Below are 23174 nucleotides of genomic sequence, written 5' to 3' on the forward strand. Positions count from 1 at the left end.
ACTCTTCATGCCATAATAGGGGTCAACCCAGTGGGCTAATAAGTCAGAAACATGGTCATCCGCCATCCTCTGATTGCTGAGAGATTGTTAAAGGACTCGTCTTAAGTGAAGTCAAACCAGAGATTGAGATGTTGTTGTCTTGTCTCAATAAGGAAGCGAGCACTTTAAAGGTTGTACTGTTCTCCTGAGAGGGAAAATACACGCAAGACAAGAAAGATGCTTTTGTATAATAGACGAAAGGAAGAGAAAAAAGAGGCTCATGATGCTGTATGGAGAGCATTTGTGTGTACTTTCTCTCCCTTTTAATGTTATGAACATATTCAGCCATCCAGAAGATCCAATGCTTTGATTCCTTTCACACATGGACTCTTTGTGGAAAAAATGTTATGATGATAGATAGATAGATAGATAGATAGATAGATAGATAGAGAAGAGAGAGATCTGAACCCTATACAGCAGGAAAAACCAAAAAACATATAATTTATCAGTACAGATTAAAGTAAAGCACAAAGCCCCATAGCCATATTACTGATGTAACTTTTCTCTATGGATTGGCAGAAGCTAGTGCTTTAATAAAATATGAATGACTATACTGTACTCAGTATCCAGACTTACAGACTATGCATACCCTGCTGAGTGGCATCATTATTATGATTTTTCTTTCTTTCTTTTTTTTTTTTTTTAACTTTCTTATTTTCTCTTTAATCTAACACCCTTTTAAGCACAACTTTATAAGTTCTTCAGAGTTTTCAGATCCTCTCAGATTTTGCTACACATGAAAAGTCTGAAATAAGAATTCTTCAGTTCCCTTTCTTATGAGACTTGTATTTGAGCTGTAGTTTGTAAGTATGTGCTCTCCCACAATACAAAACTGCATAATAGTGACATAAGAGATGAAAGATGAACAATAGGATAAGGACCAGGAACACTCATTGTTCTGCAGTTTAATCTGACCAACCATCTGTGAGATGCAACATAACAAAATACATATGTTTAAATGACAAGGTGGGTAATATTTTACAGTTGGTTTTAATACTATAAGAGCTTACAGTCAATGATATGACTGTGAAAAACAAACTTTGGGGTTGAGGAAAGTGCATCTAATTGTGTCTTAGCATAGGGGAAGCAGGACAAGTGGAACAGAAACTTAAGTTAAAGTCATGGAAGGGTATCTTCATGTTAGTTCTCTCTTCAGCTGTTTAATTAAATGAATAATCATTGCACTTAGAATATAAATAAGTTTGTTTATTCCCCCTTAATCCGATTCACCATGTTCTCTTTCATGTTTTTAGTATGGTTATCTTACATCACTGGATTGTCCATGTTTCCCAATGCCAAAAAAACAATGCCTGACCCTGTCTTTGGCATTATCATGTGCTCTAGCTCTTCACTGATGGCTCACATATGATGTCTTCCCTGCTGATACCTTGAAAATATCAAACTGACCAGATTTGAGGTAACAGACTGGAACTTACGTGTGAGCCTCTCAAGTCACATATTTGTAACATTCAAATAAAACACAAAACATTAAATTAGTGCTTTACCTCAATTTGGGGATGTTTTACACCAAACATTTATACCTATATACTAATTTAACTTAAAACTTTTTAAATTTCAGAAATGTAATAGTCCATTTAAACTGACTGGTATTGTTACTTGGGGATAAGACAACCTTGCAGAAGGGCAACCTCTTCAGTCACATAATGTTATATAAACTCCTGGAAGTGTGCCAAATAAAATTGAGTTTGTAACTTTACTTTTGTCAAACCCTAATTCACATTATGTTTTGTTTAAATAGGGTTAGAGACTGCTCAAGATTGAAGAAAGATGGATGAGTAAAAACTGTATTTATCTAGCTTTAACAGAAGAGCATTTCCACTGTATGCCACTCTAACCATGTTTTGGAAATGCATATAAATAAAGCTAAAACAACAAAATAGTCCTTTCCAAATGGCCCCATTGACCCAGCCCATGTAGAGCACCTGCAGTGTTCTAGCTGTTTGCCTGACCACAGTATGAAAGAGGCCATTTGTTGGACAGTGAAGCCAAGGGACACTGGTTCCTGTGTCTGCTTGTGTTGTTGTGTATATGTACTGGAACTGTGTGTATGGAAAAGGGCTAAGACACTCTGGGAAGTGGGACTCTGGAAATGGAATAAAGAAAGTGACGAATTTGAGATTTGAACCTTCATCTTTACTGTTAGAAATATGGATTGTAAAATCTTACTTCTACTATGTGCCTCAGTCTTCATTTGTAAAAGTTTATGACATGGAAGTTTTTATAGTCATTTGAATGTATGTTTCAGGCATTTATGATATACTGTTATCTCAGCAGATTGATCCTTAGATCAATCAATCGTGTTTATAAACTGCTTAAAAACGTGAATCAGGATGGTGAGTAAAAATTTTCTACTAAAAAATTTTTCCAATCATAATCAACTTTCCACCGATCAAGTCTTACAATAGCTCTTTTTGGTACCACCATGAATTTTGTGTTATGCATAAATCTGTCAGTGCAGGCAGGACACAGTAGCTTAATCCACCACTATGTCAATAAAGGAGATTTGCAGTTAGTGGAGCTAAAAGCGACCCGAGCTGTCCCACTGCAACATGCCTGCCAGGCTTTTTCCGAATGGCTCTGACTACAGACCCCCATTCAGCATGCCTACAGCCAGCAGCACACATCCAGTCCACCAGCCTCATCTCCTGCACGGGCAGACTGCAGTGCAGTGTAAACAGCCGTCATCTATTGCTGTGTGTGCTGGTGGCCCAGCATCACTGATGTTTTTTGTCACTCTCTCCTCTCCCAACACTGAAATGTGTTTTTTGGGTCAAAGGAAGGTACAACAGCTTTATGCAAGTATTCAGGCTCGTGTAATGAGCAAGAACAGCAGCTAAAGCTAAATTTAGCTTTTAGGTGAATAAGCACATGCTATGTCACCTGGTTGATACTGCATTACAGCAAGGAGATATGAAGTCCCTAGAATATTTCAGCTTATTGTAGTCTCTGTGTTAAAACTTTCCTCTGTTGAAGAGCTGCTTGCGCAGAAACACATTCAGATTTAAAGTCATAATATTGCATTTACAGTCTTTTCTTCTATATTTTGTCTAGTGCCATGATTGCCTTTTTTAGAGAGCTTACTGCCTATCAGTTCTTCCCTAGTGGACATTAAGTGTTGGCAGACTATACAACACAAAACAGTTGGTGAATCAAGACACCACTGACATAAATGCATCTCCTGACATTTTCTGCACCACAATCTGTCCTCTAACCACTGCCTCCCTTTGATCTCACTATGATTCAGCTTCCACTCTCCATATGGACATTTTTTTTTTATACCACAGTAATTCCCATGCTGTGGATAGAGACATGGATAGTAGCACAGACAAGGAAGATCAATGACGAGAAAATTTAAAATCTGTGTATCTTGATCTTGCATCTTTGGTCCAGTGTGGTAGCTAATTACATATCTTGCTCGCCCCACCAGTTATGTTTTTAATTAGCTCTAATGTTTTTTAATGTTATACAGCCTGATGGTTATGAAGTTGTAGCAACAACTGGGATGCAAACGCTATTAGACACAAGAGGGACAACACAGAGCTACATCATGAACAGGTGCTGATTTTATGAGGTGGGATCACAATTTGGATTATTCTCTTTGCTGAAGGGTTTCTTTTTATTCAGTGGTCAGGCTGTTAGCATTGAATGTTGTTTTTAATATTGCCTTTTGGTATTTTAAAGATATTTTTTAGAATATTGTGCTCAATGTCATTGCTGTGTAAAAACTGCAGTGTGCATCTGTTCTTGTGACAAGTGTCCTTGAGAGAGCAATCCACTTTTAACTTAATACAGAGCATTTAAAATTTCTTAGAACTGAAACACTACTTAATTTCAGTATTTTTACTGAAAGGTAGGTAGATGGTTGTACGCTATGAGTACTAACTGCAAGGACAGGTCAAACTGCTTATAAAGGCTCAATCAAAGAAACATTTACAATTCCATAATCATGAGACCAGCTTTTGATGTTTAAAAAAAACTGACCTTTCATTTTTGTTTTTTATTTTATTTCATTTTATTTTATTTGTTATAAAAAGACTTTTTTTCTTTCTTTTTTGTCACTATGTGACTACTTGGGCCTTTTAAAGTATTTTTTCCCAGAACAGATTCCCAAAATCAAATCAACAAGATAAAAATTCTTGCCCGTGACAGTATACTTGTATCTGACATTCATTTGAAATGGACTGTGTGGTAGGATGACATAAGTATCTGTGTCAATGAGGCACGCCTTACATGTCAGAGGTACCTTCTTTCTTAAAGGATTCCAAAGAGACTGTAAATCATTATTATGTCAATATGATATCTTTGAGATGGGAAGATACCGCTAAAGTCTGCAGCATGGTACAAAACTGCATTGCTGTAAGACTGAATATCCATATAAATCATCTGCAGTAAAGGTTGCTATAGAGTTTATGAACCCCTCTTACTTGGTATAAAGCCATGATGTTACTTTTTTAAGCCCCCCTGGCTGGAAGCAATCTTGCATATGCTATAGACTTATATCACCTTTGGTTTTCCTTCTTCTGCATTTGGACAGTTACCTTATGAGTTAACATATAGCCAATCATTTCTTGCCATTTGTGCATTGGTTCAGGATATTGCAATTCCACATTTTGAATGATTTTAGATTTAATTATTTTCTCCACTCCTAATCTTTACATTTGCATACGGCAGTGTACTTATTTCTCAGACGTTTCGGAACAAAACTTGGATCTTAGCTTCTTTCAACAGGATCGGTTTGGAAACTGGACAGATGGGAGAGACCCACTCATGCTACCCCCAAATCTGCTTCAGCTGCTTGGTGATATTATGCTCCATGTGTGATGAATAATTGGTCCTTAGCAACATGTCATATTTACTTTCATCAGAGGTAGAAACTATTTGGGGAGCAAAAGATCAGTCTGGGGAAAACTGTTAGTGCATGTGGCCTGTAATCTCTCAAAGTGCATACAGGTCAAGAATTAGGCCTTTGGGAGACCAGTGGTGCTTGCAAACTTTCAGTATTTATTACTCTACTGGATCAAATGGGGAATCATCTTTGTTAACTGGATAAGGTATTATATATTTGGGTATGTGACATTATTTTGTCTTTTTACCATCCTGCCTTAACATGGTACTCATTCAGATTTTTAAGGGAACCGAAACACAAGATGGAGAAAAATTTGTAACTTCAATTTACAGCATAAAAAGTTTGATTAGTTGGCTTTGAGGTCCCAAAAGTTATTCTTTTCTTCTTCAAATGTCCACACAGTAAAGTTTTGTCAAAGAACACATTATTTTTGTCTTTAATATTGCTGTGTTTATTCAGACTGTGTTATGACAAAAGTGAACATAAATTGGTCATTACTCCATGCTCTTGTTCATCTTACTGTAAGCTTGCTTAAATGCAACAGCAAAATTGGTTTTATAACAGTCAGTTTGACAGATGATTGGGTTCTTGCAAAGAGGATATATGAAGCATTATCTAAAGCCCTCCTCCATCTTTTCATTCAAGATTCTTTAAGTGAGAGCTTCCTCCTCAGTGTCTTTAGTTTTATTCTCCAAGATCAATAGACTTATAAAACAACCTTAATCTCTGTTTTCACATGCAATATATTTATATTGTAGGTATGCACTTGTCAATTAATGTTGACCATTTCTTTGGAACTATTTCATAATTTTGTCAACTAATCCTCCCAAACTGTGCCCATCTTACAGGTGAGCCACGCAGGTTTGACCCAAACTTCAGAGGGCCCGTACAGAACAGGTACTTAACTTCATAAAAATACATGCATGTAAAATACATCATATTTGCCTTTTTTGTTTCATTATTAACTTACTAAAGACCACTAATCTGTATGACAAGAAACTAAAATCTAATTAACTTGCATGGTATTAAAATCTGAGCAAAAATAATTGATGATTTTTTAAGAAAGAAATGTTATTTGAACAAGCTGACCTTCCAACATTTGACTCTTCTGTGTGTATTGATTTTGTCCATCATGTATTCATTTTGTCACATACCCCTATTGAGTGCAGAGAGATTGATTAATTGTCATGCTACATTAATAAGGATTGAAGCTTGAGTGCTGGCAGCTTTCTCTACTTCACCACACAGATCAATAGTAATAAGTCAAGCTGGTGGCTGGAGTTAACCCAATGACACAAATTAATAGGCTGTCAGATTTCCACAAAACAGATGTTTACACTTGGGATGTCATGAGAAATAATATTTCCATTCCAAATTGGTTCCATAATTCTGATAATATGATGGTACTAGTTTCCCTGTTTTTTCTTTTTTTATGGTAAGAAAGCAGATGTCGCTGTTAATTATATTAAAATATAATTATTATAATTTTATAATTATATATATAATAATATTTATATAATATGATGTGAATGCTATTATTTGTGAATTGCAGAAGTTGTGGCAATGTTCCACACATCATATTTACCAATGAGAATTACCTTGTTCAGGTTAATGTTGAACTAAAATCTTGAGCTTTGCTCCAGTTATAATTTGGCAACTGCCACAATTTCCTAAATGAAGAAATTCATTGCGGTTGGTAACAGATACCAGAGTTTGTAATACTACTGTGCAAACTTCACTGGGACCTTTGCAAGCAGATTGTGAAAATTGTTGTGCTTTTGGATAAGCTGCACATCGGTACTTCTCCCAGTGCGCTGCTTTCAGCCTAATAAGGTCTATAATTTTTTCATGTCAGAGTATTTATTTGTTTATTTGACCAATGAAGTTGTGTTTAAATTTTAGTTGCTTAAAGTTGTTTGCTTAAGATTGGTTAATTTTATTTTGGCATTAATTTTGAATGAATTTCTCATTTTAATACTGCTTGATTATAAAACATGGGACTTAGCAATAAAAAAAAACTTTTGATACACCTCAAGAATGTCGTAATAGCTTTTGTCATTGTTTTACTCAATGTCCGAGGTTGTCTATGATCTTATCGCTTTAATGTTCAGTGCCAGTGTGGCAGGCTGCTGTGAATGCATGTTACAGTCCTCTTGTGTATCTGTATCCCTCCCTCTTCACTCTGATTGGATCGAGATGGATGAAGGCATTGAGGATACTTTGATGTTTCTCAGGCCCAGAGGCTTTTCCTAATGAGAACTGGGAGAGGACCAACTCTGTAGATGTTTTTTTTTTCATGTTAAATGAAGTAACTTCATCTAGCTATTGAGTAGTCTTTTATAGGTCAGACAAATGTGGACATGGTGTCGTATCTGTCTAGTTATGGTTGTAAATTCACATATTTCAAATATAAACAATGTAAAAACTAACAGTAATTATACGTAATCATACCATTTCAGTATTCCATCAAATTTCCAAATGAAAACGTAGTCATTCATTCAGTCATATTTTTATACCACTTAATACAATTCAGGTCGTGGGGAACCTGGAGCCTGTCCCAGCAATCATTGAGCAAGAGGCAGGGTACATCTTGGACAGGTCCCCAGCAAATAAGAACTATAACTATAAATCTAATTTTGTCTCCTATCTTACAATTTGTGACAGTTTACCTAAAAGAGCTTTGTTTTTGCCAGTGCCACTGCTCAGTTGAACATTCCTTCTTTATCACTTTTGGGAGTATGGAGTATATCCCCTTTTATGAGTAATTCTGCCGTTTTTGATATTCTGCATATCTATTCTGGGTCACTTCTGCCATCTGTGTCTCCTTGTCTTCCACAGAACATTTGCCCTATAAATATAATACTTATGCAAAAGTCTTTCTCTGCACTGACAAAGTTTACTGATTTTTTTTCCCTCTTTCAAAAAGTATGCCTGCCGACTCAGTTACACTAGCAGAATACGGCATCAGTTCCAGTATAAGTGGCATTTGAGGACATCTGAAGTTTTGGGAGTGAGGCCAAGTTGGAGTATGAAAAGATTTTAACTGTTTTTCTATGATAAGAGAGCAAAGCCAGATTGTTTTTGTCTTCTTTCTTTGTCAGCATCCCTTCAACACTAACCTTTGCTTGCTTCAAAGGTGACTTTGTTTTTACACTGTAGTGCTGCGCTTGCAGTTTGTTTTTTAAAAATGCAGCAGTGTCTGAATAAGGAGATGGAAAACACAAGCAATCTATGGTAACTATCAGATTAAAGTGCAGGAGAGGCAATTTCAGCTTGAGATGCCCAGCCATCATATCTTTGCCTCTGATCACCTATGATATGTCTGAGTGATAGCTAACTTATTTACCCATTGAAGTATGGTGAGTGATTTAAAGGTGAGGAAAGCTGCAATCACTGTAACAACCCAAATGGCTCTTTTTGAACAACTCACCAACTTTGCTGGTATTGTAGCAGTGTGTCCTATGCACCGTCAGTTGCTGTCTTCACAAGGAAGAGCTGTGCCTCTTTTATCTCCAAAATGTAACTGTACTTCCAGAAAAGAGACATTCCCCTTTAAAAGTGTCTGTGTATATGCTGTCTTTTGATTCAGATAATAGAAATGATAGAGTCATTTTATCCTAAATAAAAATGGAGAAAATTAGCAGTATGGTACAGATAAAACACTGAACAAGTTCTTATAAATTATCTTATAAATTACATTTTACAATGCAGCAATACTGTAAAGAACTCAAGAATTGTAGTGTAAGTTTATTATACACAAATGACCCTAAATATGACCTTATTTTTATAGACTATACTATGTATTATATAGAAATAATAGGCTTGTTTTAAGTCCTCCACTGCCTTTGAATCTGTTTTAGCCACAATCTATCTTTATATGGGCTCTTTAGCCGATGATCCTGTCTCAACTATCTGCTAGTTCATTTTGAATTGATATTTAGAGAATGAAGAGCAGCAGTGTCTGTGTACAACCATGTAGCCATGCTGCATACCAAACAAGGACAATTCTCTGTTCAAAGAAGTACACAGAGGAAAGACTGTCACATCTCTGAGCTCGGGCCTCCCATTGACCTTGGCTTTGAATACTGGGGCAGATGAGAGTCTCAAGTCAATTTCACAAGCATATGGCACCAGGGGAAGGCTGTGCATTGTGTCTCCCTTGTATATTACAACTGGGCTCAGTGGGCTGAACTTATCTTCATTTGTGGATGGGCGTAGAACTTCAAGTCTGAATGGTTTTGAAAAAGCACTTGACGGACAGCTTCTCACAGTGTGGAAAGGAGGGCAAGACAGCTTGTTATGCAGGAGACATTGAAACAGTGAATAAAGACTCTGAGAGACTGACTCTGAGACGCTGTGTTAAATTAGCAGGCTGCCATGAAGGGGTGAATATCTTCAAATAGCTGTCTCTGTGCCTGTGGGACACTTAACCCTTGGGGGTGGGGGGTTCAGAGTCTCCTCAGAAAGTTGAAGCTCCACTTCAGTTTTTCTGAAAACACAGCTTGCAGATTACAGTTTGCCGTGCTTACAGGCAACATTTAGATACAGAGCTGCAACTCAGGTGCCATCCAGCAACTGTATCCTAACTACCAGAGTTATGAAGTGATTAAACATTCTACTCTGATTTTTTTCCCCTTATTTTCTTTTTTTTTCTTACTTGACGGAAGGAAATTTCATAATTTCCCCTCATGAATTTGGAAATTATCTTGTTATCTTGGACTTGTATGTTATTCATTCTCTTATGTGTTTAAATTTACAGGAGCTGCACTGATGTGGTTTGTTGTGTTATCTTTGTCATTGTCATCCTTGGCTACATCGTTCTGGGTACTGTGGGTAAGTTTGCATAATTGCTGATGATTACATCACACAAAGTTTCATAATGACAAGGCTTATAAACCTCACACAAAGCAGGCTGCTTCTCTCTGCAGGATAAGATGGCACTTAAAGGAAAAACAAGCTGTTCCTTGGGTCATATTTTTGTCGTGGGTTATTCAACAATATGCCAGATTTTTTTTTTTAGTGTGGAGGAGTTTAGAAACACAGATCCCCCAAAGAATGGGCAATTTTTGTAATATAAATATGGCTGCAGAAAGTAGCTTCCATGGTACATTCTGAATATATATGTTTATACTCAAGATTGAGATCTTTCTTTCTTTCTTTCTTTCTTTCTTTCAGACTACAAGCAATTTATAGTTCAGTCTGGACATTAGAAGGACTAACAGTTTCACATTAAAAAAAAAAAGTAGAGGCCATGACAATAGATATGTCTTCTGCAATCAGCCAACGAACATTATGTTCACGCTTCATAATTTTTCTCTTTCAGCCTTACTGGTTGTAGCTCGTGTTTTATCCGTACTGGTGTATGTATGTTCAGGGTTGGCGGTCATTGTGTAGTAATACGAAAGGCTTTAACAATGTTTAGATCTACTGCTACTCCTACCTGGATAAACAGAACAGTGCATACTAGACATACTAGAAAGGCACTCAGAGAGCCCTCTGCCAAGCAGCTAATTTCCACCCATACTATGATTTCCACGCTATGTTATAGTCATGCATTCGTTTTATGTGCATACACTATTAGATTCTTAGATACATTCATTATAAATCAACAGTTACTTGACCATATTGTAGTGTTTGTTTGGTTGTTGGTGTTTGGCCCTATCTTAAAATGATAGAGAATCCTTGAAAAAATTCCTAGATCCAGATGGTGATCCAGGTTACTCCCAAAATTGAATGAATTGTAAGTTAAACCTCTTAGAAAAAGAAAAAAAATATTATAAAAATGTTTTTGATTGTTTTTGCGTATTGTTGCTAACAGACAGAGGCCAGCAAAAACAGAGCCTCTTTGGCAGATGTAATTAACTGTGTTGTTTTATTTTTATTTTTATGCCATTGTCTTTTTGGATGTGCATATGTTTCTTCTCAATGAATACAAATTCATACAAGTCCACGTATAAATTTGTTTTACTGCCTTGTGATACTTACTTGCTACTCTCAGCAGACTAAGGCATGCTTAAGACACGTTTATGCTTTCAAAAAATCTAAAAAAATAAGGATCTAAAAATCTAAAATTCATATTGATGTGTGCCTGACTGTCTTTGATCCAGCCATAGTCTAAAATAATTAATGTAATGGATGTCTGTACGTTAAAGATAATGTGTTACATTTAATTTAAAATAAAGTAGCTGTGTGATATGCATCTCGGTTTTACTAAGGCTTACAGCATTGGACATTTGGGACCATTCAGACAGGCATGAGCAAATTTAAAAATGTGTGCAAAATTTTTGAATTATTAAAATTCAGGCAATTAAAATGGAAAGTTATTGTGTCTTTTCAGCCTGGATCCACGGTGATCCCAGAAAGATTGTCTATCCTACTGACAGCCAGGGACAGTTCTGTGGCCAGCAGAACACCTCCAATGCGTAAGTAAAAAATAAACTGCTTCTTAAATTACAACACAGTGAAATGTTGTCCAAATAGTTGGTCAGCTTTTCATTGTTATCTTTACTGTGGCAATAGGCTTTGACTCCATCACAACACACACAGATGACTTGTGATTAATCTTGGCAGGGTTTACTACACAGTATACACACTGTACAAATGAAGAAGTCTCAGGCCACTGTGCACATGTGCATGAGTGAGTGCTTGTGTGTGTATGTGTATGTGTGCATGCCCAAAGACTTGCTGATAAAATATTGTACAATAATGGACTTTCAGATCTTACTATTCTGAATCCTTTCCTTGTCTTCATGTTTTTTATCTCCTTAGAAACAAAGCCATATTATTCTACTTCAACATGCTGAAATGTGCCAATCCTGCAGTTCTAATTAACCTCCAGTGCCCTACAACCCAGGTAGGAGACTGAAAGAAACCCTTTCTAACATGCAATGTACAGTGCTCCTTGTTCTTCTTCTATTTTTCCACCACGCTTGATTATACAAGATTGATAGGCTTTCTCATTAAGAGAATGTTTTGCCTCCTCCAGCTCTGTGTCTCCAAGTGCCCTGACAGATTTGCCACTTTCCTGGATGCAAGGAACACCATCAATTGGGGATATTACAAGCAATTCTGCAAGCCGGGCTTTGAGATTGGCAGCAAGGTAGAGAAAGTCCTTGATACTAACATTTGTTGTTTAGCTAACATAATGAAATATAGATTTCTAAGTTGCTGATGCTTTAAGACAAGATCATGTAGTTTTCACCTAACTCCCACGTCAACCTTTCTGTTATGGGGTTTTTGGTCATAAGTAGATTCAAAATAAAATCGTAAGTCAATATGATGATTTATGATGAATTATTGCGGCGGCACTTGAACTGTAACTGCAGCTGGTTCAGAACTAACCAGCCAAACTTCTAAATGGTTCCCATAAAAAAGACAAAGTATTACTTCCTGTTCTTGTATTTGTTCACTACCTTCCAATTAGATTTAGATCCGATTTTGATATTCTGTTTTATGTATTAAAGACTTCACATGGATTGGCACCTGAGTACATTTCTGAACTCCTTTGCCTTTACTCTAAATGCAGATCTCTCAGATCTTCTGAAAAACTATTTTTAGTTGTTTCCTTGTCAGGATTTGTTAACAAGGGAATCAATCATGTCTTTGCAGAAGCACTTCTCCAATTTCCACTCCATTTCTGTTCACAATCATAAAACACAACCAGGGATATTTTATTCTGCTTTACTTCATATGGTACTTTGATTTGGCTATTCTATTCTATTCTATTCTATTCTATTCTATTCTATTCCAAAGCGACTTATATCTTAGAGTGAGATATAAATCAAACAGTAGGCAGGGTCATAATTAAGATGCAGTCAAGACTGCTATGAGTCCAGTTTGACACAGGTGCTGCCATGTAGAGGAAGTGCAATTTTTAGTTTTGTTCCCTTCCTCTCCTTACAATAGTCACTCTGTTTCATTAGGAGAACACAATTTCATCACACAATATTGTGTTGTGTGTAAGTGCACACACTTATTCTGTAATGAGCTGTATCAAAGAGCCTAACAAGATTTTCTAAGTCATTCTGAATGAAGGTAGACAGCAGCCATTTGGGTTATTGTCTTGTAAGCCATAAAGAGCTTATTTGAGCTCACTTTAAGACGCAGATGGAAGTGAGCTTGCACCCAGTCATGCACATGCCATCCGTGTTCTGTGAACTGGCAGCAGATTGGTGCCAATGACGTTAACATGATGCTGTAAGTGAGGTGCTGTGTGGGAGTGTCTTCCAGCACAGTCATACCTTTTGAACTGAATCATATGTGTCACTTCCCACATCATCTCAACGATGACATGGTTGCATGTAAAATGATTCAGCTGAGCTATTTAATCTGACTTCTTTTAGTTGTTTAGGATTATATTATATTATTAAAGATAAAGAAATTATATTACTTTTTAACACAAATATATAAGTTGAAAGGTGTTATTGTGGAAATAACACATTTTATTGAAAGTGATCATAGTAGCTTCCTGTTAAATGTACTAGTAAATTTATATATGACCCTGAAAGTATTTGATTATTATTTTATTGTCTTCTCCTCTGTTACTCTTTCAGTCAGTTGCTGAGGTCATACGGGATGAGGACTGCCCACCTATGATTGTGCCAAGCAAACCTTGTTAGTGTACACATAGCAGCACACAACAAATTATTTGTTTACCAAACCTCTAAATACAAGCAAAAATGTTAACAATTGTGTTTCAGTTCTTCAGCGGTGCTTCCCTGATTTCATTAGGAGAGATGGAATTTTAACTGTGGCCAATCAGACCATTTTCAAAGACGGTGTCAATAACAGAAGTGTCAACGACCTCAGAGATGCTGCCAAGTAAGTCCTACATCCCAGCAAGTTGAATCTTTACCATAGTTGTTCAACACTCTCAGTGTTGTCCATTAAAAAGTCACAGACATTAGATAAAGAACTGGCATGAACCTATATACCTTTATTAATCACTTTCTGTAGAAAGGTGAGCTGAAACTTTCATGTTGTCAATAGGAAGGCCAACTCTGCACCCACAGAGTTCTGGAAAAATATGACTGGGTAGGACAAGAGGGCATGTCACTGATTATGCCAATGCCAAAGAATGTGTTCACTCACATTCAAAGTCATTTGCATGTTTATTGCATGAATATGCAGCTTACTAGTTTGTGAGTAGAACTTTAGGAGTATCTACAAGCTTATAACAGCTGCTTTGCATATCTATGCTTTGAGCTTGCGATTAGCCAAATCTCAGAGAAACGAGAAACCATACATTCAAACGAGCGAGTTGACATAATTATACATAAATCTGTTTTTGCTGCCATAGATTTTTTTTTTTTCAAAATGAGATGCCTGGAAATATAACAGGATTTTTTAATTTTTCTTTCTGTAGTCAAGTAACAACAAGGTTGTTGTAAGAGGTTATAAAAGATTTTTTTCAGCTTATTAACTTTTCTTTGCTAAAACCAAGTAACCCTGTATTAACTAACCCTCCAACATGTACTATTTGTCAAGAAGAATGTGTGACTTTGTTCTGTCACCTGTGTCAGTAGATGGCAATTATGACAGAAAAAGTGACACATTGTACATTAATGAACATAGATTTAAGAAGAAAAAATAAAAAAGTGTAGAGTTAGCTCACAACTTATAATTCACATCTATTGTCTTTTGGCAGGATACAGGCAAAGTTCAATAAAACATATAATTAGGTACAGGCAATAAAAAAATTCAATATTAGACAATCAAAGAGGAGCTGCACAATAAGTTAATTGTTAAGTAACATCTTTGCAATGTACCTGGTTGCAGATGTCACTTTGTAGGTCCAGCAATGTAGAAGGCACATGAACTCAACATGTTCATCTGTCCATCGACATCCTGCAGATGTGGATGGTGAGCCGGTCCATTTTCATTTATGACTGCTTCAGTATGAGCATTTGTAGACAAAACATGATTAAACAAAGTATTTATTCAGGCCCTAGCACAAGAAAAATAAGTGATAGAAGATTATAAGATTAACTCAAGCATAGACAAAAACATCGTTTTAACGTTCACAAAAAGAGGTAAGATCATTGCAGGCTAATTGTCAGCATGATGTCAGGAGCACAGCATAACTTAAAAATGCTATTCAAGCCATCTGTTAAAAACTCCTGTATTTTTTCACATTGCTATATATATTGCATTGTCAGAAAAACATTGCGATGTCAGTTTTTTCCAATGTCGTGCAGCCCGAAGTCGTAGTAAATATTGTATAAGGTGCATGATTAACAGACTCAGAGGTTAAGTGCGTAGTTCAAGTAGATGAGGTTAGAGTGTAGTTGTAAGAAAAAAAGATTAAACAAACATTTCATTCACTTAAAACACAAATCAATTACCATTCAATTGCACAGGATAAGTACACAAACAGAGCGTGTGCACCATGTATGCATGTTTAATGCTATGGAAAATTGATAAAATATACAACAAGAATTGGACACTCAACATAAAAGCAAGGCAGATGTATACAACATACAACCACAGTCATTTATGTATCTGCACACTCCAGAGCATCTCTCTAGATATGACTGCAGGTTTGGTTGGTTATAAGCTAGTGTCCAAGATCGGATTTTTAAAGTGGTTTATACTGACTTAGTCCGGGTGGTACAGTGCTCCAGATATTACTAACCCTCATTTTGTAATTTATTTAAAGTAAATAAACCTCAAATTGTTTGTGGCTTACTTGATTTCAGTCATTTCCTTGTTAAAAAGAAAAATATAGAATAATGTGGCACCCCCTGGTGGTCATCAAAAATTCTCCCTTCCTCTGTAAATTCTGGATGTAATCCCTATTTTTGTGAATGGTTAATCATCTTTTAGGAAGCTTATTTTGACCTGATGAACTGATAGTAATTCTCTGTTTAATGCCTCCTCAGGGATTCAGAAAATAATCAGTCATGTAGCAGTTTTGCATTTTGCATTTTGCATTCTTACTTTGTCTTTGTTAATAAAGCAGTTACTTTAGTATAAAACAAGTAAAACTATTTGTAAACTAAACTTCACCATTCATTTTACCAAGTTTGCAGTCTCTCATTGTTGCTGTAATTAGTAGTTTCTGATTATCACAAACAGAAAAAGATGTGTATTTGATGTGTTGCTTTTATAACAATCTGCCATTTCACATTTTGTCTCCTTTTATGACATTTAGTAACAAACTGCTTCACCATTAAAGCCCAACTGTAGAAGCTAATGCTGGAAAAAGTGCTTCAGTAACATTATTTTGTGGCTTGTTTCCCAGACTGCCACATGCTGATGTGCTGCGTTTTGAACACAGATTGTCCAAAGCATTTTGAAGTTGCCTTTATCTTTGTTTCAAAATAATAATATCAAAGATAAATCATATGTCAAAATGTTTTTGACAAAACCTAATAAACCTTAAGACAGTAATACAAACATGGCAAAGTCATTTTTTCTTATAACTCTGCTTTTCACCTCTTCTTGCTCCCACTTTTCCTGTCTCACTTTGCAACTCAATCACAGAAGTATTGCCAGTCTCCTGAATGCCAAAGAAGTTGGTATGAAGATCTTTGAGGATTATGCAAATTCCTGGATATGGATCCTGATGTAAGCATTTGATTTGCTTTCGGAAATATCCCAAATATGATTCTTAGTATGACTTATGCATTTCTCTGGGCTTAGAATAGATAATTTTGTCCATCAATAAGTTAAAAGACAAAAAACAAGGAAAAAGTCAGTTCCTTTGCCACATATCATTCAGCACTTCAGATGCCTGTAACAAGACATTCATTTGATTTAAGTGTGTTGAGAAGGGTTGCATCTAAAAGTTGCAGGATAGTAGATTTTGAGGACTAGATTTAAGCACCCCTGCTTTAAAGGTTCTTTTAGAACTACTGCCATATTTGTTGTGGATCATTATTCTGTTAAAAGGTTTAAGACTAAGCACAAAATTTACAAAACTGTGACAACAATCAAGCCATTTCTTCAGAAAGAGACCTATAACCAGGTCCCACTTTCTACCGCTTTCCAGATGCTTTTTCACTGTTGATGTTGTACTTTCTCAGCTATTAGCATCTGTCATTGTGGAGGGAAATATCTGCCTCCTGATAATGGCTTGGTCATCTAGCAACAGTGAAAGGGATGCTCTGCTAAAAGTCACGGTACAAAAGTCACAGTACAATAATCTATAATAGTAACACACCTGAATTAACACGTGGGAAATGACAACTTAGAGAGATCAGAATTTAAAAAATATAGTGAGTTGCTGGACACGGTCATTGCGGTAGCAGTGGAAAATGTTGCACAAATCTGCATGCTCAGCGGGATCAGCACAGGCAAAGTGCAGTACTATGTGCCAAAAAAGCCAGCAGTTTCCATGCTACTGTATACATTTACTTTTATATATGCATACTTTTACATTTGGCACTGTGTTTATGTCGTTGTAGAGGTTTAGTAATATCCATGGTGATCAGTCTGCTCTTCATCCTTCTTCTGCGCTTCACTGCGGGTATGATAGTGTGGCTCATCATTTGTGGTGTCTTCACCGCAGTCAGCTACGGTAAGTGTGTATACAGCCATTTACATGCCAATGCACTGATGGAAATGTTGCTTTTTTCTGTCATGTCACTTTCTCGCCACTTTTACTTTGATCAATTCTACTGTTAAATGTGGCCTTTTTTTTTTAGTTTTATTCCAATTCTTTTCTTTTTTACTTTTTGCCAGGGATCTGGTACTGCTACTGGGAGTATCATACCCTGAACAAGATGGCAGATGCTAATTCCACCATTTCTGATATTGGCTTCCACACTGATATCAGTATCTACCTTCAGCACAGCCAGACGTGGCTCATCTTCAGTATGTTGTCATCCATCACCATACCTTAATGTCACCACTTTCTCTTGTTTTTATCTTTAATTATTTAACATGTCGTTTCTGGTCTGTGCACCAGTTAGCATAGTCTTCTGACTGCACGTATGATCATTACAACTTGTTCTGTTATGGCCATATTATACCATAATAACGTGTTTAAACAGTTAAGTATCCATCTCATAAACAAATAAAATAAATCCAGTATGTAAAAATGTCAGCTGCCAGCCCACTCTTTAGCCCTTACTGCAGCATCTTTAGGAAATGTTAGTGTTGCATTTCTGTCAATGCCATGCCAACCCAGAGCAGATAAAAAAAACTGCAAATACAGCAGAATTATTTGACGCAAGACTGAATGCAAAGCAGAAAAAAAAACCTGTACTCATGCTACAGTGTGTGATATGTGTGACCTTTACAAAACTGCGATAAGAACAATTATGATATTGCTAATGACATGTTAACTCTTATTTATTTTTCCTTTTTTAATTGTAATTTTTTTTTCTATATTTGGTATTTGCTTTGTAGTGATCTCACTTTGTGTGATCGATGCCCTTGTCTTGATCGTATTGATATTTCTGAGGTCCAGGCTGAAAATCGCAATTGCACTACTAAAAGAAGGAAGCAAGTGAGTTTGGATAAGAGTTTTGTTCATTGGATTGTGTATTAGTCCAGTTTCTAATGCAAACAAATGCTTAATCTTTTCCACAGGGCCGTCAGCTACATCATGTCCACTCTCTTCTACCCTCTCGTCACCTTTTTTCTCCTGGCCATCTGTATAGCTTATTCTGCTGTTACAGCAGTGTATCCTTTTCCCAGTCCATCACAGAAATACTCTGAGGTTGTTTAGGTACAGAATCATTATATCAACTTCATTAAGGTTATCCACATGCATTATGTCATTTTAATGTTACGTGAGGCTGAATTTTCATTTGTAAGACATTTTGTGCTTAAGAAATTCCCCTTTGCTGACCCTAACTACTTCACCCTCAGATTCTTGGCATCTTCAGGTCATGCAGTCTACAAAGTGGCACCTGCTGATGATCAGTGCATGTATGCAAACCTCACGTGCAATCCAAAGGTTAGCCCCACACTCTCTTATAGGATAATATACATTATAGTTTGTACAGCTGATCTTCAAGAATTCATATACAAAGAAGTCTCAGTATTTCAGTAAACTTATCATCACTTTGGTATCATATGTTTTGGAAAAGGTCAGTTTACTTGTCACAGACACCGAAATGGAAGACAAGACAAGTAATGATAATCAAGTAATGATAATCTTTTTGTCCCTGAGTAGGTTCATAATCATGGCAGATATGTTTAGTCAGATGTTCAGTAATTCTGTCATTCACATCCAGTTTCACATCAAAGTTAAATCTGTTGCTTTTTTTCCAGACTTTCAGTCAGACCAACATTACCAATACTTGTCCTGGGTCACAATGCATGTTTGCCTTTTATGGTGGGGAGAGTGTGTACCACCGCTACATCTTAGTCCTACATCTGTGTAACCTGTTCGTGTTCCTCTGGCTGGTCAACTTCACCCTCGCTCTGGGCCAGTGCACCCTGGCCGGGGCCTTCGCCTCTTACTATTGGGCCCTGAAGAAACCGAAAGACATCCCATCCTGTCCTCTGTACGCCTCGTTCAGCAGAGCCATACGGTGGGTTGTAGATGCTGCTGTGCTGTGTGCTGGATTTATGTTTCTAAACTGGAAAGTGTAGAGTTTCAGGGTAACAGCCCATTGATGTTTGAAGCATAAATAATGAGAAATGAATAACAGTCGCTTGTCTCCAACGAACTTCATTTCCATAGAAGCTGGAAAATGTACATCCTCTTTTTGACAGGGTAATTTTTTGGTGGATGTTTCTTTGATTCTTTTTTTCCCAGTACAAACATCCTCATCTGTCACCAATTTATCTGATGATTATTGAATCTTATAACAAGGCGTCACTTGTACATTCTTTCAACTTTTCTGTCAATCTTTGACAAAAAGTGTCAAAGTTTTAACATTGAATTTGGAATTTATGGGTTAGTAGATAGAGCACCTTGTTGTGTAGACTCTCCATGTGTAGATCCTGGAAGCAGTGAACTTGTTTTCTGGTTTTCCCCCTTTCTCTGCCTCTGCACACTTCCCTGTCCTTTCACCACAGTGAATAAAAGCCCCTAGAGTCCACAAACCCTGTAAAGAATAATTAAATTGCTTTGGGGAGTACATTGTAAATCATTTCTTTGAACATGTGTCAGGTTTACCAAACTTTCAAAGCATTTAAGAAATTACATATAAAAGTTTTTATTCCATTTAGAAAATTCTTCAACTTGTTCATGATGTTTTTAAGCAACACAAAAGTACAGGTTTTGTTTTTTGTTGCTTTTTTTTATGACAAACATAAGATTAAATAAACTGAAAGCAGATTTATTGAGATGCAGAAATAAGTGCTTACAAGTGATATTTTACTTTCATCCATCAGTTATCACACAGGTTCTCTGGCCTTTGGCTCGCTAATCCTTGCTTTGGCACAGATGGTCCGAATTGTTCTGGAATACCTGGATCACAAACTGAAAGGTAAATTGTGTGTTTTCTAAGCACTGGCAATTGTACCCTATTTGAATATGATAATCATGTCAAATTAATTATTGATAAATCTTGTCATCTCTCAGGTTCTCAGAATGCCAGTGCCCGATTTTTGATTTGTTGCCTCAAAGGCTGCTTCTGGTGCCTGGAACATTTTATCAGGTTCATAAACAGGAATGCATACATTATGGTAAGTTATTTTCAAGAATACTAATGACTACATTATTGTAGGTATCTGTAAGAAATGTAGCTTTTCATTGTCCTAGTTTGTGCTTTAGTTCTTTACTACCTGCTGCTAAGGATTATCTGATTTGCTCCCATCCACAGATAGCAATATATGGAAAGAACTTCTGCACATCTTCCAAGGACGCATTCTTCCTCTTGATGAGAAATGTTGTTCGGTAAACACCGTTTAGTTTCATTCTTCCAGTTAAAGTGATTTTATTAATAGAAGTTTTATCAAATCAACTAAAGACATGAAATGTCTGAATATGTGATGGAGAAAACAAAAAAGCACTTTATCCTTTTAAATTGACACACATTGCACGTAATGTCCTAACTTGTGTTTCCTGTCACATGTACCGCTCTTGAGTCTGTCACAGCACAAAACGGTCTCTTCTCCATTTGTTGCTGTCTGTGTTTCTTTCTCTGAAGGGTGGCTATCCTCGACAAAGTCACAGACTTTCTGCTGTTCCTAGGAAAACTACTAGTTTCAGGAGGTGTTGGTGAGTGATTTCAATCAAACTCTGACATGTCAGAATCTGCTCCACATTCTTGTTGTATTTATGACATCCATAGATTAATTTTGATGCCCAGTAGTTGTTCTTATCTTAGGGTTAATGGGGTCTTGGTTTAAACATCAAAACCAATTTAATGTTAGTAGTTATCCTTTTTTCAAACTTTTATAATGATAGTTTCAGAATATTATTCATTAACAACTTGGTGTACTTTGCAATTTGCCCTAAATTACATGTTTATACACTACCAGTCAAAGGTTTGGTCACACTTTCCCATCAAGTCCAGTGGGAAAGTGTATCCATACTTTTCCACTGGTAATGTATTGATCCAATGTTTCCAATAAAGTTTGAATGGCTGTGATCCTTTTAAAAAATATATATTTTTAAAGTTTTGTAATTCAAAAGGCAGAACCACAGTGTATTTTAATAATGTTTTAGAAATAGATGTGTACATATTTAAGCTTAGTTTCTGTTTCTTTGCAGGTGTTCTTGCTTTTTTCTTTTTCTCACACAAAATACCAGGTTTTAAAGAGGAGGTGCCATCATTAAATTACAGTTGGGTCCCCCTTGTGGTAAGGATTAAGATATGAGCTGCCTACAGTTATAAGTAATCCAAATGGTCACTGGATCATACAAAAGAATCAAGAATGTCACTAAATCATTGATGAAGCAGCAAATATTCCCTAGATGTTGTAGCTAGCTCAGTCTATGCCTGTGTTCTCCTTTGTTTCTGTTTTCTTAAAAGCAATGACAAACATTATGAAGATGCTGTTAGAATATCAAAATGGACTTGGCTTCTTTTCTCTTTTAATGTAGCTCAAAGATAGGTTATACAATGAAAAGGTTTTTCCACTCCTTTCTTTTATCTTGACACTTATTCTCATATTTTAAATGGTAAAAAAATACACAGATATTTTTCTTTCTTTGTTCAGTGTTGAAATCCATTTTGTTGACAGACTTATGGCTTTGTGGTGAATGATTATGCTGATCAATGTTATTGGGGTTATAGGAATACTACATTTGTTACACGTTAGAGCAGATTTCCATGTCATCAGCTGATGATATAAAACATGCTTAGTGAAGCCTTCTGGTTCTTTCAGACAGTGATATTTGGAGCGTATATGATTGCCAATGGCTTTTTTAACATCTATGCCATGTGTGTGGACACACTGTTCCTGTGCTTTTGTGAGTATGCAGTTTTTTATCGTACTTTACACAGTATAGTAAAAAAAAAAAACTACTGGTACCAAGCTCAGTTCTAATAGTGGATCATCTAACAGCATGTCAGCAGTTGAATATAACAGAATTTTAATAAGTAATTTGTCTTCATTCCTGTTCTTCGTTTCAGCTGTCTTTTCCTGCATGTCATTGTTGACTTATCTCCACTAAGCCTTTGCTTTTCTTTCTCTTTGTGGCTGCCGCTTGTGCACTGTGCACTCTCTGCTATCCCTGCTTGCCTTCTCCTGTGCTGGGACCTGGTTTCAGGTGAAGACCTGGAGAGGAATGATGGTTCTTCCTCCAGGCCCTACTACATGTCTCCAGGCCTGCACAAGATCCTGCGTAAAGGAGAGGAGCGTGCCAAATCCTGTGCTTCCTCCTGAGCGAGCTGGGCTGTTTTCCTGAACTAAAGATTATCAGACTCAATTCTCCATATCTGCTCTATGTATGGGAGGGTCTGGATGTTTGAGAGCAAGTATTCTAGGGCTAAACATCACAACTGGATGCATCCCAGCCTGATTAGGATGTAGAAAGACATGTTATTAACTTCAGGTCCTCACAGAAAAGGCATGGGGACAAGAAAAAGACTTGCATTCACTTCCTCTTTTGAGACAACTCAGATACTTGCCTTTCTGTCTGCTGTGCTATTGTTCATTGTTCTTTTTATCTTTGTATTCTCTGCTGACCTCTGCCTTACTGAGAGGGTACACACAAATACACAAGATGAATGCACAAGCTGAGATGAAAGTTATACTTTTTTTTTACCCAAGCATGAGGACCTTAAAATGTACAGATGGTTAAAGACTTTGGCAGAAGGCATCACCTTAAAAGAGGTGTGGACTTTTAGGGCACTCTTGTCGCACTTTGGTCTTATAGTATGAAATCAAATTCTGTATGCACTTTCATACAGGAAAA

At 36.6% G+C, this 23174-nt stretch overlaps 1 protein-coding gene across 1 annotated transcript in view; it reads left to right on the forward strand.

Moving 5' to 3' along the window:
- The window catches only part of slc44a5b (solute carrier family 44 member 5b), a gene marked incomplete at both ends in the record, with an annotated part of 29081 nt that extends 6439 nt beyond the window's left edge, over positions 1 to 22642 (forward strand). Inside the window, 21 exons of the mRNA XM_079244647.1 lie at positions 5755 to 5803; positions 9666 to 9739; positions 11244 to 11328; positions 11675 to 11759; positions 11892 to 12005; positions 13459 to 13519; positions 13606 to 13726; positions 16391 to 16474; positions 17314 to 17426; positions 17591 to 17722; positions 18260 to 18359; positions 18443 to 18535; positions 18725 to 18812; positions 19130 to 19392; positions 20201 to 20295; positions 20391 to 20494; positions 20632 to 20705; positions 20959 to 21029; positions 21525 to 21613; positions 22142 to 22226; positions 22527 to 22642. Coding sequence (XP_079100773.1) covers positions 5755 to 5803; positions 9666 to 9739; positions 11244 to 11328; positions 11675 to 11759; positions 11892 to 12005; positions 13459 to 13519; positions 13606 to 13726; positions 16391 to 16474; positions 17314 to 17426; positions 17591 to 17722; positions 18260 to 18359; positions 18443 to 18535; positions 18725 to 18812; positions 19130 to 19392; positions 20201 to 20295; positions 20391 to 20494; positions 20632 to 20705; positions 20959 to 21029; positions 21525 to 21613; positions 22142 to 22226; positions 22527 to 22642 — 2096 coding nt within the window. The remainder of the gene's footprint in view (positions 1 to 5754; positions 5804 to 9665; positions 9740 to 11243; positions 11329 to 11674; positions 11760 to 11891; positions 12006 to 13458; positions 13520 to 13605; positions 13727 to 16390; positions 16475 to 17313; positions 17427 to 17590; positions 17723 to 18259; positions 18360 to 18442; positions 18536 to 18724; positions 18813 to 19129; positions 19393 to 20200; positions 20296 to 20390; positions 20495 to 20631; positions 20706 to 20958; positions 21030 to 21524; positions 21614 to 22141; positions 22227 to 22526) is intronic.
- Positions 22643 to 23174: the final 532 nt, after the last annotated feature.

This window comes from Telmatherina bonti, assembly GCF_933228915.1.
Source record: "Telmatherina bonti genome assembly, chromosome: 8".
In the NCBI taxonomy this organism is placed as follows: domain Eukaryota; kingdom Metazoa; phylum Chordata; class Actinopteri; order Atheriniformes; family Telmatherinidae; genus Telmatherina; species Telmatherina bonti.